General features: G+C 46.4%; 1 protein-coding gene across 5 annotated transcripts in view; it reads left to right on the top strand.

The window, feature by feature from the left end:
* LOC126100174 (TBC1 domain family member 4) overlaps positions 1-21382 on the top strand; it is an 874659-nt gene that overhangs the window by 778782 nt on the left and 74495 nt on the right. Inside the window, exon 1 of one of the 5 annotated variants that reach the window (XM_049910726.1) lies at positions 4512-4565. The exons of the other annotated variants lie outside the window; for them this stretch is intronic. Within the exon in view, the coding sequence (XP_049766683.1) occupies positions 4521-4565 (45 nt within the window). The 5' untranslated portion in view covers positions 4512-4520. Of the gene's footprint in view, positions 1-4511; positions 4566-21382 lie in introns of those variants that run through there. 5 annotated transcript variants of the gene reach the window in all.

Raw genomic sequence — 21382 nt, 5'->3', positions numbered from 1 at the left:
ATGTGGGTGTAGAAGTCCAGAAATAGCACGCAAGACGCTAGTGCGACCAGCTCTAGCGCACGGTTCCGACGTTAGTACTAGGAACAGCCAAATCAAAACGGGACAGGTGGAAAAGTAAGCAAACTGTCAATTATTTCAAAAGTAACCGCCTAACATAACACTTTTATCGGACTCTGACACATGGCCATCAGTGCCTTCATGGAATAATGTTTGCGGTTGCATGCAGAACTATGATTGTATTCAAAGTGAACCTCTTCGTCGGAAGCAAATCGGCATCCCGGAAAGTCTTTCATCAGGGCTCCAAAGATATGTAAATCTCGTGGGCAGAGATTCTTTGTTGTGTCTAGACAAGACAGCCTAGACACAATGAGAGGAAGCCGAAAGGCACGCGCTTAAACTCACGCAGGCTGGCGTGAGGTCTGGAACAGGTCAATGTAATTTAATGTAGCAAATAAAGTACGGAGTTGAAGTAATACTTAACTTCATTCCATAAGTGGAGAACATAGGTCTTGCCTATACATAAGTTCAATCTCCATCAATTGGTAATGGCGCCTTGCTAGGTCGTAGCAACAGACGTAGCTGAAAGCTACGCTAACTATCGTCTCGGCAAATGAGAGCGTATTTGTCAGTGAACCATTGCTCGCTAAGTCGGCTATACAACTGGGACGAGTGCTAGTACGTCTCTCTAGACCTGCCGTGTGGCGGCGCTCGGTCTGCTATCACTGACAGTGGCGACACGCGGGTCCGTCGTATACTAGCGGACCGCGGCCGATTTAAAAGCTACCACCTAGCAAGTGTGGTGTCTGGCGGTGACACCACACTCTTTATATGTTCTGCAAGGCGAAAGTTGGCTCATTTCAGCTAACGGAGATGTTCCCTCGATTAGGCTCCAGAAAAGCATTGCCTCCCGACAGGAACAAACTTTACTCGTCCTAGAATGACACAGCCAAGAACAGTGCAGTGCGTCTGCTGCGCCGTGTGTTTGTCAGCGCACGCCACCTTGTAGCACGTTGCTGGAGGCGCTGTCTGAGATAATGGAGAACACCTGCGCTGCACATGGTGTGCGGCTGACGGGCGAAGGTAGCACTGGAGGACACACACACACACACACACACACACACACAACGAAGGCCGGGCTTTTCGCCGGTGTACTGCACCTGACCACAGACTGACGCCTTGGTTACTGTCAAGCACAGAAACAACACGGTTCTCCAGGCAGCTTACTTTATCTCCTGTCTAGGCACATAATGTGCATTATTTCAGTTGTAACACGCCTAGCATCCGTCTCATGTCAAAATGCAACGTCATTTCTGTAGGTACAGTGTCTGCACACAACTAATGACATTTTGGATCCACACAATGCAAGAACAGTCGTTTGATTTAGCCAAATGAGTTGACACGGACGCCAAATTTGTTTGTGGCTGCCATTTCGCTGTTTATAGTCGGCCTACTTGCAGTACATCATTTATGTACAACGCTATCTACATAAAATGCGGATCCAAGCCAGCAACTAAGCGTTATTTCTTTATCTGCTGGCTTCCGTGTTTTCATTTTTAAAAAGTTAATTCGTTGATGACACTAGGAAACACCGATTGGAGTAAAGCCCTTATTCAGATTTTTCTGACAGCAGCATTGCCGTTGTACTCACCGAAATCATGGTTACGGGCCAGGTACCGTCATGTAGTACTTCAGAGGTTCACAGGTTCAGTTTTGTTTCAATACGCGAAAATTACTTTGTTTCCCCACATCAAACAAAATACATGAAATACGTCATTGAGACAAGGCATCACAATTAATAAACGTATGTAGACCGACAAAATTATTAGTCTGATGAATATTAAATGCTAATGAAAGCGACGCGCCCTAAAATCGTAGCATCATCTCCTTTCGAATACTGCTGTCACCAACCGAGCGGGGTGGCGCAGTGGTTAGACACTGGACTCGCATTCGGGAGGACGACGGTTCAATCCCGCGTCCGGCCATCCTGATTTAGGTTTTCCGTGATTTCCCTAAATCACTGCAGGCAAATGCCGGGATGGTTCCTCTGAAAGGGCACGGCCGACTTCCTTCCCTAATCCGATGAGACCGATGACCACGCTGTCTGGTCTCCTTCCCCAAACCAACCAGCCAACCAACTGCTGTCACCTGACTGCGAGACACTCTATTGCCCTATCGCCTTACTGATATAGTCAGCTCCTGCCTGCCACCACAGAGCTCTTTCTGCCTATCCATAAGGCCCATATTATACTATCCAAGTCCTTCGACAAGTATTTTGTGATACGTACGACCACACTCAAACATTTGTAAACGATATGATAAAAAAAACCTCAGTACACTATCAAAGATTTTATAAAATATGTTTGGCAAAGGTATTTCCCAGTGTAATAACTAAGGTAGCCAAAACATTCCCCTCCCCTCCCCTTTTTCTGAGCAATAACGCACTAAATCAGCTCGTTATAGTACTGCACTTACGTTTCTGACTCAATGCCTTCTCTCCTCCTGCCTCTGCTACTGTCTCATCCGATGACAATGTGATTGTCTTCTATACAGCACTAGAGCGTACTAATGCCATACAGTTTATGTTAGAGCATCATTAGTTGGTTGAGCTATCAGTCATTAATCATCTCGGAAGCTAATACCATTTAAACAAAACTATTGACCATAATTTCTAAAATAAACCAGCACATGATTACAATTGCGATGAGTTACCTTCAACATAGAACACTCGTGGTTGCGAAGTCCTCTTTATTTAGAAATAACGCGTCTCGCCATGTTTAGGCATCACCAGATAATCTAAAAAGAAAAAGGAGGCTAGTTAAATGACTATCCTAAAAACATTATAAGGCATCGTTCTGAGCTGCTCCAATAATTTAATTAAAACCATAAACGAAATTCATGTAAAACTGTCAAGTTCATTGTGGTTGGTTGGTTGTTTGGGGAAGGAGACCAGACAGCGAGGTCATCGGTCTCATCGGATTAGGGAAGGATGGGGAAGGAAGTCGACCGTGCCCTTTCAGAGGAACCATCCCGGCATTTGCCTGGAGTGATTTAGGGAAATCACGGAAAACCTAAATCAGGATGGCCGGACGCGGGATTGAACCGTCGTCCTCCCGAATGCGAGTCCAGTGTCTAACCACTGCGCCACCTCGCTCGGTCAAGTTCATTGTGTTGGCTACGAAAGTGCTGTTCAACCACATACATATAAAAGCATCTTGATGAAAATCCGGTTGTGAGAATAACTAAAAGGTTAAAAGGGACTGTGAGGACCCCAAACAAAAAAAAATTTCTGAAATCAAAACAGAGCCACAACAGAAACGAGGTCTGACATTGCAATGACAGTGATCAATTCTAGTCTTATTACATTCCTGTTCTCTATTCTCCACTACAATCATGTCCACTTTTGTCAGCAGCTACAGCTACCACCACCACCACCACCACCCACAACAACAACAACAACAACAACAACAACCGGCTGCACCAACACCACAACCATTCCTACCAGCCCCAGTACAACAATTAGTAATGCACCACCAACACCACAAATTCAAATATTCAAATGTCTGTGAAATCTTATGGGACTGAACTGCTAAGGTCATCAGTCCCTAAGCTTACACACTACTTAACCTAAATTATCCTAAGGGCAAACACACACACCCATGCCCGAGGGAGGACTCGAACCTCCTCCGGGACCAGCCGCACAGTCCATGACTATAGCGCCTAGACCGCTCGCCTAATCCCGCGCGGCACCACCACCACCATCACCACCACTGCAATGAGCTCACACCTCCATCATTTTAACCAGCCCCCATTACCACAACTGCTATTTGCAACTACAACCACCACCATTGTCACCACAACTGCCACTGCAACCATCATTTCTGCAACAACTGCCACTGCAACAATATTCATCATAATTGCCATAGCGACAATCACCACCACCACCACCACCACCACCACTGCTGCCATCACCATCATTGCAACGAGCACATCCAGAATCATCATCATGACTATTATTACAACCAGAACTAAAGCAGACGGCACTATAAATGCAGTAAACAAAAGCAACCACCATGATCAGCGAGATTACCACAGCTGCCACAACCACCAACACAGTCTCCATAACTGATACTGTCATAACAATTAACACGATCTCCGCCGCCATGACGACGACGACCACCACCACCACATCACCAACAACAACAATGGCATTACTTCGAACGTGAACACAGGCACCAGTAATTGTAAGACTGCGGTCAAGATCAAGGTTACGGCCGCGCTGTCCCGTTGCCGGAGCATCGAGACGTGGTGAGCTTACCGGCGCTCTGGCCGACACCGGCTGTGGAGCCGCAGCCGGCGGGTGTTAAGTAGGTCGGGCCCCGGCTTCCGCCACTGCCCCCCACGCGGCCCTGGCCACGCCCGCCGCGGCCTTGCAGGCGTCGCCGTCGCACAGTGTTTGCTGCTATCAGGCTGCGCTCCGCTAGCGGCAGCAGCAGCCAGTCTGCCGCAGACGCCGCGCCGCGATGGACACGTCCCGCGCCACGCACTACTCCAGGAGGGGCTCCTACGTAAGCCGCTCTAGCGTCCGGGGCTGCGCGCGTCGCGTCGCGTCGCGCCTCACCTGTCTGCTTCTGTGTTTGTGTTCTTGTGGAGTGTGTGAAACCCGGCACCGGATTACGACGTACTCCGGCCGAGCTCTGCGTCCCCCGCTGTCAACACCAGTAACCTGCCGCGCCTCACTGCCAAGGAGCTGCAGATACCTCTACGCTCCACAAGCAGAGTCTCAGTGTTTGGTGGAGGGTACTTCTGCTACCATTATCTCACTCCCCCCCTGCCTCCCTCATTTCCCTTTTCCATTTGCGAAAGGAGTGATTGTCGGTAAATCTGCGTTAGGACCTCTGTTTCTCTCGTTGTGGTCATCTCGCACAACATACCTGCGAGGAAGCATTATCTTGGCAGATTCTTCCCTGAACGCGCACTCTCCGAATTTCAGTAGTAATCCTAAACGTGGTGCACACCGCCTATCAAAGTCTGCCACGCAGTTCGTGCAGCATCCCCTAACGCTCTCATGCTGACTAAACGATGCTGTGACTTAAAACGCCCTTCTTCCTTGGATCTTTCTTCTCTTCTACAGGGTCTACATCTACACGGATACTCTGCAAATCACACTTAAGTGCCTGGAAGAGGGTTCGTCGAACCACCATCACAATAATTATCTATTATTCCACTCTCGAAGAACGCGTGGAAAAATCGAACACCTGTATCTTTCCAGAATGAGATTTTCACTCTGCAGCGGAGTGTGCGCTGATATGAAACTTCCTGGCAGATTAAAAATGTGTGCCGGGCCGAGACTCGAACTCGAGACCTTTGCCTTTCGCGGGCAAGTGCTTTACCAACTGAGCTACCCAAGCACGACTCACGCCCCGTCCTCACGGCTTTACTTCTGCCCGCGAAAGGCAAAGGTCCCGAGTTCGAGTCTCGGCCCGGCACACAGTTTTAATGTGCCAGGAAGTTTCATATCAGCGCACACTCCGCTGCAGAGTGAAAATCTCATTCTGGATACATCCCCCAGGCTGTGGCTAAGCCATGTCTCTGCAATATCCTTTCTTTCAGGAGTGCTAGTTCTGCAAGGTTCGCAGAAGAGCTTCTGTTAAGTTTGGTAGGTAGGAGACGAGGTACTGCCAGAAGTAAAGCTGTGAGGACGGGGCGTGAGTCGTGCTAGGGTAGCTCAGTTGGTAGAGCACTTCCCCACGAAAGACAAAGGTCCCGAGTTCGAGTCTCGGCCCGGCACACAGTTTTAATCTGTGTCTTTCCTTGCGAGGTCTGATTTCCCCGTATTTTATTTTTATGATCGTTTCTCCCTGTGCAGGTCGGCGTCAACAAAATATCTTCGCATTCAGAGAAGAACGTTAGTGATTGAAATTCTGTGAGAAGATTCCGCCGCAACGAAAGACGCCTTTGTTTTAATGGTGTCCATTCGAAATCCTTTAACATGTCCGTGACACTATCTGCCCTGTTTCACGACAACACAAAACTTGCTGCTCTTCGTTGAACTTTTTCGGTGTACTCAGTTAATCCTATGTATCACATAGGTACAATCGTCCAATGTTTACGTTCCTTGTACCAAACGAGCCGTTGTTTGGCATTTATCGGCGTGATGTGTGGCTTATGAGCAGCCGCTCGACCATGAAATCCAAGTTTTCTCACCTCCCGCCTAACTGTCACAGTACCTGCAGTGGATCCTGATGCAGTTTGATATTCCTGTGCGATGGTCTGGATAGACGTCTGCCTATTACACATTATCACCCTCTTCAACTGTCAGTCAACAGACCAGGACGGCCTGTACGCTTTTGTGCTGTACGCGTCCCTTCACGCTTCCACTTCACTATCACATTGGGAACAGTAGACCTAGGGGTGTTCAGGAGTGTTGAAATCTCGCCTACAGACGTACGACACAAGTGGCAGCCCATCACGTGACCACTTTCGAACTCCGTGAGTTCCGCGGAGCGCCCCATTCTGCTCTCTCACTATCTCTAATAACTACTGAGGCCGCTGATATGGAGTACCTGGCAGCAGGTGGCAGCACAATGCACCTAATACGAAAAACGTATGTTTTTGGGGGTGTCCGGATAATTTTGATCACATAATATTATTTTATACTCGCAGATTCACTCATCAAAACCTATAGGGTACTTTTCGTTGATCTAGAATCATGAAATGTGGCAGGAAGCAAGACTTCACGGCACAATTAAGTGAAAATAATCCGAAAGTTATCTTGGAATTAATCTAGAAAATCTTAGAATTCCCGGAACCAATATCTTGCCAGTATTGATACCGATAACAGGCAAAAATCGTCTAGATTCTCGATTCCCAGGATGGAAAAAACTGTGTGTATCCTTAATTAAAGCTTTACGGAACCTTCGGTACGCAAGTCCTACTTGCAGTTACCTGATTTTTTTTAATATTATTTCTCATCTGCCTCATTTTCATTCGACTGCCCTTACTCAGTCTGGTAATGGTGCCGGCCTAATTAGCAGTACTCAGAAATCTGTCGAACAAGTGTTTTGTAGGCCATTTATTTCGCCGTTGATTAAGCTTCTTGCATTGAATCTCAGCGTTGCATCTGATTTCCCTACAGGTAGTTTTCTGTATTCATTTTATCTCTTTGTTACTCCAGAAGGTTACTCCAATCTATTTTACAGTGGTTCCTGTTTATCGTCAGTAGTGTAATCTAACGCAGGACATTGATACATCCTTTATGGAGTCGTCTTGCTAGAGTATGGTTCCTCCACCTATGACCGAATCGCACACACCACACTTGGTAGCTACCATGTCTATGGAAGCGGGTTTGTGTGTATTAGGTATTTAAGTAGAAGTCTGCTTAGCTACCGCAGGCAATAAGAAGTCATTACTTCTCTGGCTTAACTACTCGGAACGCCTGTCCACGACAGTTAATCGTAGTCGGCGCCACTGCTTACGGAGGTAGTTTTCCGCCCATTAGTGACATGCGTCAAGGTTCTCAAAAATGCGGGCCACTAGCTGTTCGTTTTCTGCGTCCGCATCAGAGGGTAGCCTCCACTACACCACGTGCTATGGTGTCTACCAACAACATTCTTGTATGGAACTCGGCAAAAATTATTCCTCCAGTATCTCTGCGAAATTTTGAATTTAAATATAGCACAGAACATGTAGTACCATGTCACATACACTCTGCCAAGCACTTCACATTGATTTACAGAATATGTATGTAGATGTAGATTTGGATGTACAATAAGCTCTTCTCCACCTCATGACCGTCGTCCACCTCTTGGTCTTTCTCTTATTCGATTTTGTTTATGCTCAGTTATCGTAGGTTACATACTAGCCCTCTCCCCTCTGGTCCGCGTATCTATCTCAGTATCGTTTATAACCGGTTCCCTACCTGTACCACCTCGCTAACACCCACCAACTGGTATTGACTGGCTCTTTCCGGACGTGTGGTTTTTTTTTAATTTTCTTTTTTCTACGCTCGTGACAGTCTTTGGTGGTCAATTTGTGGCTGCTAAAATTACCTGTTTGTGTAGCCGTAAGGGGACACACATTGTCGCCAGTAATGTTAGGATAAAAGTGCAAGGTATACTGTCACCTTCAAAGATCTTCCTATTTGGTAACAGAATAAACTGAGAATCGTAACAGAGTAGCCTGAAAACACAGACTACTTATCTGCCAAAGCTTTGAAACACAGAAAGGTCTTAATCGCACAGTTCTTTATTAAGCGTTACGCGTTTCAAAATTCCATCGCTTAGTAAAGAATTGTGCGATCTATATTTCAAAGTTGTGCCAAATCTGAATGGTCGCCTGCCTGTACTATGGAAATATTTCTACATCAAATAAGACTTCTTAGTAGCAAAAATGCAACTGTGTGTTGAAATATCGTTGGGCTTGCCGCTTTTCCACCATAATAAATCCCGTGCGACATGATTTGCGTGTCCCTAACCTGCCCTAGTGATGCTACCGGACAAAGGGGACGTAGAGGTCAACGTGGAATATGAACCACGTGTCGTTCCAGACGACTCTTATCACCATTGAGAGGTGTGGGCTAGTTTAAAAGCGGACTGAAATATTCCGTGGTCCGACCAGGATTCGATCCCGCCACTTTTCTGTTGCCAGACCCAACTTTCGGCCATAATGGAACAATGTATGGCGTGAAGCTTAGTTCCATCTGAGGATTACATTTACTACCGAATAACGGATCCACGACTTCCACAGGTGGTTTCAGATTTTCGCAACGTCTTTATATATATAGTCCTCTGACTATGCGGCCCGCCACCAATACCTCTCCTCTGCCAATCTCTTCATCTCAGAGTAACATTTGCTACCTACGTCCTCAATTGTTTGCTAGATCCATTCCAGTCTTTGACTTCCTCTACAGTTTTTACCCGCTACAGTTCCTTCCAGTACCAGGGAAGTTATTCCCTGCTCAACTTACGTTCTACCATCCTGTCCCGTCTTCCTGTCAGTGTTTTCCATGTATTCCTTCCCTCTCCGATTCTGCTGAGAACCACCTCATAGCATACCTTATCAGTCCGCCTTTGTTCACAGTTTCTAATTGGAAGAAGCAAAAAAAAAAAAAAAAAAAAGGTTCAAATGGTTCTGAGCAGTATGGGATTTAACATCTGAGGTCATCAGTCCCCTAGAACTTAGAACTACTTAAACCTAACTAACCTAAGGACATCACACACATCCATGCCCGAGGCAGGATTCGAACCTGCGACCGTAGCAGTCGCGCGGTTCCGGACTGAAGCGCCTAGAACCGCTCGGCCACCGCGGCCGTCTTGGAAGAAGCAATGATCCAAAAACGAACCGTGTTTCTGGCAGCTGATTCAGGCACCACACTGCCTGTTAGTATTCTTGTCAGTATGTGCCAGCTAGAATCTTTTTGCTGCTGAAGTAGAACGACGGGTACATAGCGTATGTTACTGCAGGGGTCTGTCGTAACTGGAAAATCACAAAAGTAACTTTGTACCACAAGAAGTACATTACGGTCGCGCAAAACCTACCTACCGATCTTCTTTATATGTTGACCGACTAATGGTGGTTACTAAGTCTGCCGTGTCACTCTGCAAGCTGTGTTCGGCAGCAAAACACAAGCGGATGACGTGTGCGGTGGCCCTGACTGCTTTTCTTCGGCCAGATGCCGGGTCAGGCCTTGAGCGTGTTGTGGGAGAACGCTGCCCCGATGCAGCACCTGATAATTCTCAGCCGCGCCATTCACGATCCCGCGTGTACTCTACGGCGAGAAAGCGTGTGCTGCACAGTAACTTTTGCTACTGGCAGAAATAAAGCTGTGAGTACGGGGCGTGAGTCGGCAAAGGTCCCGAGTTCGGGTCTCGGTCCGGCACACAGTTTTAATCTGCCAGGAAGTTTCATATCAGCGCACACTGCGCTGCAGAGTGAAAATCTCATTCTGGAAACTTTTGCTTTGGCTGTGATACTCAACTTACAACAAACATACGGAGTCATGTCATTCAAGTTGTTGCTCCCCCCCCCCCCCTCTTTCTCTCTCTCTCTCTCTCTCTCTCTGCCGGCGGGAGTGGCCGAGCGGTTAAAGGCGCTACAGTCTGGAGCCGCAGGTTCGAATCCTGCCTCGGGCATGGATGTGTGTGATGTCCTTAGGTTAGTTAGGTTTAAGTAGTTCTAAGTTCTAGGGGACTTATGACCACAGCAGTTGAACAGTTGAGTCCCATAGTGCTCAGAGCCATTTGAACTATTTTCTCTCTCTCTCTCTCTCTCTCTCTCTCTCTCTCTCTCTCTGTGTGTGTGTGTGTGTGTGTGTGTGTGTGTGTGTGTGTGTGTGTGTGTGTGTGTGTGAGAGAGAGAGAGAGAGAGAGAGAGAGAGAGAGAGAGAGAGAGAGACTGTAGCTATTACTTATATAATCCGATAGTTTAAAATGCGTGCCTAATAATTGACATGTGCTGTAGCACCGGAGTGATAGTGTTATCTCTGCACTAACGTGACTAAAGTCGTGAGATAGCTCCTGACATCATATCAGACCTCCTTTAGCCTGGCCTAGTGCAGCAACTTGACATGGCATGGACTCAACAAGTCGTTGAGGGCTGCAGAAATATTGAGCCATTCTGCCTCTGCAGTCGTCAGTAATTGCGAAAGTGTTGCCGAATGCAGGATTTTGTGCATGAACTGGCCTCTCGATTATGTCCCATAAGTGTTGGATGGGCGGGTAAGTCACATGACGTTCATGAGCGGCTGCAGATGGTCTCCATGTAGCCGAACATTTCAATTCATTGATCGGTTCAGCTGGACCAGAGCAACCAGTCCATTCCATGGAAAACCAGCCCACACTATTATGGAGCCACCACCAGTTTGCTCTGTGCCTTGTTGACAACATGGGTCCATGGATTCGTGGGGTCTGCGCCACACTCCAACCGTACCATTAGCCCCTAGCAACTGAAACTGGGACTCATCTGACCAGGCTACGGTTTCCCAGTCATCTAGAGTCCAACCGATGTGGTCACGAGCCCAAGAGAGTCATTGCCAGCGATGTCGTGTGCTGTTAGCAAAGGCACTCGCGTCTGTGGTCTGCTGCCATAGCCCATTAACACGAAATTTCGGCGCACTGTCGCAACGCATACGTTCGTCGTACGTCCCACTTTGATTTCTGCGGTTAGTTTTAGCATTGTTGCTTGTCTTTTAACACTGACAACTCTACGCAAACGCCACTGCTTTCGGTCGTCGGCCACTGCGTTGTCCGTTGTGAGAAGTAATGCCTGAAACTGACTGACTCTTGACACTGTCGATATCGGAATATTGAATTCCCTAACGATTGCCGAAAAGGAATGTTCCACGCATTCTGTCTCCAACTACCATTTCGCGTTCAGAGCCTGTTAATTCCCCTGCTGCGCCCATATTCACGCCGGGAACTTTTTCACATCCATCACTTGAGTACAAATAACAACTCCGCCAATACACTGGCCTTTAATACCGTACGTACGTGAAACTACCACCATATGTTATGTGCATATCGTTATTCCATGACTGTCGCCTCAGTGTAAATTTAAATTGATTCTGGGTATGCGGAGGAGTTGCGCTTAGGGAGTATGTTGATATGGGCAGTTGAATCGTAGATGCAGAGAGCGGGGTGTATTGAAAATCTCGGTATTACTGTCCTGTTTTGAGCAGTGACTTATCACAGCAACTAGATACATGTTCTTTGAAAACTGAATTTTGTGGTGACTGAATTATCTGTAGCGGAGTCTACGTGACGTTGGAAAGTGACCATGCGGCTGTGACTTGTCAAAGCCGACGACTGTGTCACAAAACAAGCTTTTTCTTTTTAATGGAGATTCGGGTAACAGACCGAAATGTAGCATAAAAAGGTTAATTTTGCAGGTGATGGATAGGGCATTGCGTATTTATATGTTTCTGTTTCCGATTAGAAGCTCTTTTTTTCTGCTGTGGTGTTAATAGCAGAAACGTTCCCGCGCCCGGTATTCGCCAAGGGTGGGTGGATGGGAGGAGGAGGAAGCTAACACAGGATTGAATATAATGCCGTAGTCACCATACTGTTTGATAATGTCACTTGAAGAAACTGAAGAACTGTATACGTACTTTACAGAAAGTAAGAAAATATGTCCCGTAGCTGCGTGATGAAGAATGTATGTTACTCTTCTAATTATCGTTCGAGGTTCTTTATTTGCTCTTATGTATGCTAAGGTGAAGAGTTGCCTTCTCTGCATACAGACCTTATTGGCTAGAGCACGTGTACAAGCTGTTAATCACACTGTATCGACGCGGTAAGGCTTATGTGCGAAGAACCAGCGTGAAACGCAAGTCATTGACTGTGACGTGTGAAGTGAGATATATCTTCGCATCATCTCCCCCACACGAGGAGTGATTCACGCTACAGGTCTGAAGGAGGTGTAGGAAATAGGAGAGGGGCAAACGTCGTCCTTCATGCTTTCTACGCAACGTAGTTTAACTAGAAAGCTGTGTAAACAGTACCGCTGCTATGTGGATGATCGGCTAAAAATGGCGGAACAGTCAGCTCTTGCTCTGCAGTTTATAGAAACAGAACTTATTTACTTGTTAATCGATATGCTGTATTACAAGAAAAGCGGAGGTACTCCACACAGAATCCCCCAACTTTCTGCCAAAACACTATAAATTTTGCTTCAAGTTCTTATGCGAACAGCACTTGTCTTAATGTTGCATTTATTTCCGCAAAATAAATTCATGTAGTCCAATAACTCAAGCCTGAAGAACTCCTGAAGGGGGGTGGGGGGAGGGAGGAGGACGAGGACGAGGACGAGTTGAACAATTTTTTTTACAGTGCCGAAGGATCCGCTCGCAACTTTCAAGGTTTCTCTCCTCTGTCTTGTTCTCGCCTAATAGATGCTACTGTCTTTTCTGAAACATCGCTAACCTCTCTCTGTCAACCGCAACACACAGCTTTTCGAGCGTCTGGCGGGTATACTACTGGCCATTAAAATTGCTACACCAAGAAGAAATGCAGATGATAAACGGGTATTCATTGGACAAAGATATTATACTAGAACTGACATGTGATTACATTTTCACGCAATTTGGGTGCATAGATCCTGAGAAATCAGTACCCAGAACAACCACCTCTGGCCGTAATAACGGCCTTGATACGCCTGGGCATTGAGTCAGACAGAGCTTGGATGGCAAGTACAGGTACAGCTGCCCATGCAGCTTCAACACGATACCACAGTTCATCAAGAGTAGTGACTGGCGTATTGTGACGACCAGTTGTTCGGCCACCATTGACCAGACGTTTTCAATTGGTGAGAGATCTGGAGAATGTGCTGGCCAGAGCAGCAGTCGAACATTTTCTGTATCCAGAAAGGCCCGTACAGAACCTGCAGTATGAGGTCGTGCATTATCCTGCTGAAATGTAGGGTTTCGCAGGGATCGAATGAAGGGTAGAGCCACGGGTCATAACACATCTGAAATGTAACATCCAAGAGGTGACCGAGAGGTGTAACCAATGGCACCCCATACCATCACGCCGGGTGATACACCAGTGTGGCGATGACGAATACACGCTTCCAATGGGCGTTCACCACGATGTCACCAAACACGGATGCGACCATCTGTAAACAGAACCTGGATTCATCCGAAAAAATGACGTTTTGCCATTCGTGCACCCAGGTTCGTCGTTGAGTACATCATCGCAGGCGCTCCTGTCTGTGATGCAGCGTCAAGGGTAACCGCAGCCGTGGTCTCCGAGCTGATAGTCCATGCTGCTGCAAACATCGTCAAACTGTTCGTGCAGATTGTTGTTGTCTTGCAAACGTCCCCATCTGGTGACTCAGGGGTCGAGACGTGACTGCACGATCCGTTACAGCCAAGCGGATAAGATGCCTGTCATCTCGACTGCTAGTGATACGAGGCCATTGGGATCCAGCACGACGTTCCGTATTACCCTCCTGAACCCACCGATTCCATATTCTGCTAACAGTCATTGGATCTCGACCAACGCGAGTAGCAATGTCTCTATACGATAAACCGCAATCGCGATAGGCTGCAATCCGACCTTTATCAAAGTCGGAAACGTGATGGTACGCAATTCTCCTCCTTACACGAGGCATCACAACAACGTTTCACCAGGCAACGCCGGTCAACTGCTGTTTGTGTATGAGAAATCGATTGAAAACTTTCCTGGTGTCAGCACGTTGTAGGTATCGCCATCGGCGCCAACCTTGAGTGAATGCTCTGAAAAGCTAACCATTTGCATATCACAGCATCTTCTTCCTGCCGGTTAAATTTCGCGTCTGTAGCATGTCATCTTCGTGATGTAGCAATTTTAATGGCCAGTAGTGTAAATTGACGCGTAGAGTAGCGATAAATCAATCTTTTCTACAGGACCAAAGGTCCGCACGTATTACGCTGCGTTCACAGCGGCACCGACAACGGTCGTCAGACACCGTCGCGAGAGGTCGCCCGAAAACATCGGCCGACAGCGGGACATAGTGCATCCGATCTTCTTCGTCAGTTTTTGGCAGGGTGAAGGAGGTTAGGTTAGGTTAGAATCTATTCCATGCATGAAGTAGGTTATATTTTAACCTCTTAGGGTGAGGTGGATACCACGATGCCTCTCTGCTTGGATACGAGTTCTGCATAGCGGCTTCTGCTATTAAGAGACGCTGAATGCATGTGAATGAGTTTTCCTGTCTGGTAAAGAACATGGCGAGTAGTATACACTCTATCGTCAGTTATCGGAATGACCAAACAAGTTTTACGAATATACAGGGTGTTACAAAAAGGTACGGCCAAACTTTCAGGAAACATTCCTCACACACAAAGAAAGAAAATATGTTATGTGGACAAGTGTCCGGAAACGCTTACTTTCCATGTTAGAGCTCATTTTATTACTTCTCTTCAAATCACATTAATCATGGAATGGAAACACACAGCAACAGAACGTACCAGCGTGACTTCAAACGCTTTGTTACAGGAAATGTTCAAAATGTCCTCCTTTAGCGAGGATACATGCATCCACCCTCCGTCGCATGGAATCCCTGATGCACTGATGCAGCCCTGGAGAATGGCGTATTGTATCACAGCCGTCCACAATACGAGCACGAAGAGTCTCTACATTTGGTACCGGGGTTGCGTAGACAAGAGCTTTCAAATGCCCCCATAAATGAAAGTCAAGAAGGCTGAGGTCAGGAGAGTGTGGAGGCCATGGAATTGGTCCGCCTCTACCAATCCATCGGTCACCGAATCTGTTGTTGAGAAGCGTACGAACACTTCGACTGAAATGTGCAGATGCTCCATCGTGCATGAACCACATGTTGTGTCGTACTTTAAAGGCACATGTTCTAGCAGCACAGGTAGAGTATCCCGTATGAAATCATGATAACGTGCTCCATTGAGCGTAGGTGGAAGAACATGGGGCCCAATCTAGACATAACCAAGAATGCCTGCCCAAACGTTCACAGAAAATCTGTGTTGATGACGTGATTGCTCAATTGCGTGCGGATTCTCGTCAGCCCACACATGTTGATTGTGAAAGTTTACAATTTGGTCACGTTGGAATGAAGCCTCGTCCGTAAAGAGAACATTTGCACTGAAATGAGGATTGACACATTGTTGGATGAACCATTCGCAGAAGTGTACCCATGGAGGCCAATCAGCTGCTGATAGTGCCTGCACACGCTGTACATGGTACGGAAACAACTGGTTTTCCCGTAGCACTCTCCATAAAGTGGCGTGGTCAACGTTACCTTGTACAGGGTTATCGTCAACTGCACGAAGAATTGCCTCGTCCATTGCAGGTGTCCTCGTCATTCTAGGTCTTCCCTAGTCGCGAGTCATAGGCTGGAATGTTCCGTGCTCCCTAAGACGCCGATTAATTGCTTCGAACGTCTTCCTGTCGGGACACCTTCGTTCTGGAAATCTGTCTCGATACAAACCTACCGCGCCACGGCTATTGCCCCGTGCTAACCCATACATCAAATGGACATCTGCCAACTCCGCATTTGTAAACATTGTACTGACTGCAAAACCACGTTCGTGATGAACACTAACCTGTTGATGCTACGTACTGATGTGCTTGATGTTAGTACTGTAGAGCAATGAGTGGCATGTCAACACAAGCACCGAAGTCAACATTACCTTCCTTCAATTGGGCCAACTGGCGGTGAATCGAGGAAGTACAGTACATACTGACGAAACTAAAATGAGCTCTAACATGGAAATTAAGCGTTTCCGGACACATGTCCACATAACATCTCTTCTTTATTTGTGTGTGAGGAATGTTTCCTGAAAATTTGGCGGTACCTTTTTGTAACATCCTGTATGAGATGACGGGAGAAACATTCTGTTACATACTCGAGATAATCCGTGGTGACTTTGAAAAGCAGGTTATAAACACTCTGTTTCGCTGTATTTAATGTTGTGCACATGTACGCCAATTAACCTCAATGACTGTCATTATCACACGAGTGAAAGACAAGCTAAAGTGTAGCATACGGTACTCTGAAAACCTACAGCTCTTAAAAGTGGGCCCGCATCTCGTGGTCGTGCGGTAGCGTTCTCGCCTCCCCCGCCCGGGTTCCCGGGTTCGATTCCCGGCGGGGTCAGGGATTTTCTCTGCCTCGTGATGGCTGGGTGTTGTGTGCTGTCCTTAGGTTAGTTAGGTTTAAGTAGTTCTAAGTTCTAGGGGACTTATGACCACAGCAGTTGAGTCCCATAGTGCTCAGAGCCATTTGAACCATTTTTTGAATCTTAAAAGTGGAAATACATACCGTACGCCACATTTGCAAACCACTTCATATTAACAGCATCACTACCCTACTGGCATAGAACGCTAGTAAGCAGTAATAGTAATTTGTAGACAATTAATGACAACATACCATAAAAAAGATCCACTACAGTAGATGTAAGCATATAAGATACGCCACCCTTTTCATTTGAACAAACTGCCGGCCGAAGTGGCCGAGCGGTTCTAGGCGCTACAGTCTGGAACCGTGAGATCTCTACGGTCGCAGGTTCGAATCCTGCCTCGGGCATGGATGTGTGTGATGTCCTTAGGTTAGTTAGGTTTAAGTAGTTTTAAGTTCTAGGGAACTGATGACCTCAGAAATTAAGTCCCATACTGCTCAGAGCCATTTGAACCAATTTTTTGAACAAATTATTTTCTGAGGTTATAATCTTTGCCTGAAATGTCCAATAAAGATTTCGCCTATTTGAGGTTTCGAATAAACCTGCGATTTCAGGCCACAGATTCCGAATTATAACCCGATTATGATATTTTGATCCTCAGGATGCTACAAATTCACACTTTCTTGGATTAAACTTGTCAGATTCTTACGCTCCATATTTCGTGTGCGAGAACGTCGCTCGATTTGACCGAAGAAAACAAACTGATTTGAATTTCACCGATTGTCGTCAGAAGTCTGTACGTTCGGGAGATAACGTCGGCTACAGTGTTCGCACGTAATGGAGTACTGATTTGGAAAGTTCAGTCGTCTATGGCCGATGTCGATCGTCGGCTGAATCCACCGATATCGGATCCACTGTGAGCGCAGCCTGGGAGTTACTCGGAATAGCAACGGCCACATTCGCTGTGCGTAACGTGCATCCGCGTGGCGGGTCCTAATGAATTGTGTGGTGGCGCGGGTGTTTGGCTGTGAAAGCTACACAAGTAGCGGCGCCTGGCGTGTGTCACGTTGTTATTCCTGAGCTGCTCGTCACTGGGGCGACTGAAATACGAGGACACAACGGGATTCCGTACTTGCGAAAGACAAGTGGTCAGTATAGAAACAGTCAGATATTTCAAGGACGACACGAATTCGAATTCAGTGAAAGAAAAATATAGTTCCTCTACGCCTAAACTGATATTCTGCAAAACATTGTGAAGTGCATGGCAGATGATACATCTCATAGTACTAGATGTGATGGTTCCGTTTCTTTCCATTCGAATATGCAGCTTGGAAGAAAAACTGTGTAAACGCTTCTGCGCGCTCTTTAATTCATCTAATCTTGTCCTCGCGGTACGTAAAGGATTCTAGTATATTCCTAGGTTCTTCACTTAATACCCTTCCTGAAAATCTTATGAGTAGGCATTCACGCGATACTTAGACGTCTATCTTCACGAGTGTTTCGTAAGCAACCTCTCTTCTAGACTGTCTGAATTTTTCTCAGTATGCTGCCTGTGACCCGATGTCGGCACCTACTTTACATATGAACCAATGTGATCATTCAGTTTCACGTTCCAAGAGATTGTTTCATCCATTTCTGTTTCTATGACTTGCATGATTCCAGCTGTGACTCAGTGACTTGTGACCATAGCACACACTACGTTTTTCACCTTTGCAGCGAGGACAATTTTACGTTCCTGAACATTTAAGAAAGTTACCAACCCGTGCACCATTTTGAAATCTTTTCTCTATCTGACTATTAAACTTCATCATGTACAAACAGTCTGACTTTACTATCCTAATATTCTCTGCAAGCCGCCCGGTGTGACCGAGCGGTTCTAGACGCTTCAGTCTGGAACCGCGCGACCGCTACGGTCGCAGGTTCGAATCCTGCCTCGGGCATGTATGTGTGTGATGTCCTTAGGTTAGTTAGGTTTAAGTAGTTCTAAGTTCTAGGGGACTGATAACCTCAGATGTTGAGTCCCATAGCGCTCAGAGCCATTTGAACCATTTTATTCTCTGCAAGGTCATTAATATATAGGCGCCCTAACGCGAAGTAACGACGCAAGAAAAGAATTAACTCTGAAATCAGATCTCGGCACGTAAGTCATGATGGCTGCAACGTGCACAAAGGAAGGAAGGGAACCTACAGCGACTCATAGACCCAGTTGAAAAACGAGGCATAGGCTGACGATGTAAATGACTGTGTGAGCCACGAAGCCTAACGGGCTGGAAAACTAATCTTTCACCTAAGTCGATTATCCTGATACAGCGAGATACACAGTCAAGTCACATTAATGTGAATACCGCCTGAGTTCGACGTCAACGTGCAATAAGCACTCATAAACGCCAGGTGGCAGCACTAGCGGTGGTAGGTTTATATATGAGGGTCGTTCAATAAGTAATGTCCCACATTTTTTTCTCTGAAAGTATTTATTGTTAAGAGTCAGAATCTGGTGACGATATTCATCACCATATCTTCCCATGTCCTGTTTTTCTATGTGGTCCCCATCACGTTCCACGGCCATGCGCCAACGTTGTGGAAGAGCATGTATTGCTTTCTGGTAAAAGCTCTTGTCTTGTAGGCGTAGCTATGTTTTCACCTCATGACTGACACTGTCGTCATCTTTAAAGTGTGTTCACCATAGAGACTCTCTAAGCGGCCCAAAGAGATGGGAGTGCGAGGGTGCCAGGTCTGGACTTGTAGGGTGGATGAGGCATTCGTGGAACCTATCGTGAAACCTCTTTCAATATCCGGGAGTCTCGATCATTGCAGACGCACTTCCAATGCTGACCGACAGGTGTAGAGCCAATTGTCGAATTTTGATGCGCCGGTCTGCAGGAATAATGGCGTCCGCACGATTCAGCACGTCTGGAGAAGTGGCTGTGACAGGACGACCCGAGCGTGGCTGATCATGGAGCTCTGTTTCTGCATTTTAAGGCTGTAAATTTCTTCATCCATCGCCCAACTGTACTCCTATCAACTGCAGCATCGCCATACACTGTACACACAAACGTTTGTGGATGTTCACCACGGTTTCTTTTTCAAGAATTCAATAACAGCACGCTGCTTGTAACGTGAGTCGTGTGTAGACGCCATTTTGACGCTGTACTACGGCTCTACCATCGGCCAGAACGGTTCGGAACCTCATCGGCGCAGAGAAAAAAACATCAAAGATGTATGTAAATGGCTTTTTTTAAGAGATGTGGGCATTACTTATTGAACGATCCTAATATAAGACCTGTCGGAGAGGTCGCGGAAAACAACTCAGAATTCGGCAGACTGCTCGCGCTATCTTCAAGAAGTTCCGGTCAGTCCCACAATCGGCTCGTCCTGGAACTGGGCCTCGAACAACACCGCAGGCCGGAAAGACGTCGGCCGTACCTGCTGCGAGAGTGATTTCCTCCGCAGCTGCCAAAGAACAATTCACCTCCACATCTCCAAAGGCCAGTCTTGCTGCGAGAGTAATTTTCTCCACAACAGCCCGAGGACATCACCTGGGGCCAATCCAGCAAATCACCTCATCATAACACAACATCGGGAGGTTCAGCGGGAATAACATTCTAGTGCATAACCTTCTAACATTCTGCGTGGTGTCTGTCTGTTCTAAGTCGTGTCTCCCTACCACTTTCGCGCAACGACGCTCTGAGCGTGTTTTTTAGAGAATTGACTAGTTTGAACCTGGGACCTGGTGCTGGTAAGGAGACGCCAGACCACACATGACATGTAGAGTTCAGAAGAGTTCAGTGAGACTAGCGATGATATAATCAAATACTTAATGATTTCAGCGTCAGCTCCACTGCACTCCCTGTAAAAGAATCTTAATACTAACTAAATTTCATGGAAGGGGTTCAAGGCTTTCCTATTTTTAGTTAGCTGGCAAAATAACGTCTAAAAAGCAGTTAAGTTTACCATTGGAAATTTTATTCTACTCATAAAACATTGTTTATAAATTGCGCTGTTGATAAAAGGAAATATTTTAATAAAGGATGATAAAAACCAACTGCGTTCAACAAAAATGTGAACGAATATTCCGTGAATGGGTTTCCAAGTTCTACAATGGATCGAAGGATGATCTATGCCATATCACATCTATAATCTAGATTAAAGTTAAGTTTCATAAAAGAGAAAACTACCAAAATGGTATACTGTGACCCTCAACTATCTTTAATTACTTATCTAACTTGTCGTAAATTACAGTGGCTGATGTGGCTTCTCAATAATTATGTACCAGAAAAATCATCGCGTTTCAGATTTTTACTTCACATAGCAAATGTGAATACCGTGAGCTTTAATTGACGATCGACACTAGAATTACGCAAAACGGGGGTGTAACAGATGAGACTCCTGCAGTTCTGAGTGAAGCTTTATGCGCTGTTATGCGGCATCGCGTGCCTTCATTATCTTGTCGTTGGTTAGGCAGCGTCAGGGGGCGGCGGGCGACGCGGCTCCATACAGCTCGCCGTCTCGGAAGCAGCTCTCTCCTAACTTCTCCTTACTACAATTTACCGAAGTTGGTTTTTAAAAAACAACTATCTGGCTGTGTTTTCATCTGACCAATCAGGGTCTCAATGTTAACCTTAAGCTCTGCCTACAAAAATTCTGTCTATCCAATGAGAAACGTTATACTTTTTGTGGTGGCGCAATGTTTTTCATGTTTGCAACGTAACAGAGACGCGAAAAAGTCTCACGCTATAACTTGCAGCTGGTGTGGCCCTT

Source organism: Schistocerca cancellata, chromosome 9 (genome assembly GCF_023864275.1).
Source record: "Schistocerca cancellata isolate TAMUIC-IGC-003103 chromosome 9, iqSchCanc2.1, whole genome shotgun sequence".
NCBI classification, from domain to species: domain Eukaryota; kingdom Metazoa; phylum Arthropoda; class Insecta; order Orthoptera; family Acrididae; genus Schistocerca; species Schistocerca cancellata.
This window is presented reverse-complemented; position numbering and strand designations above follow the sequence as displayed.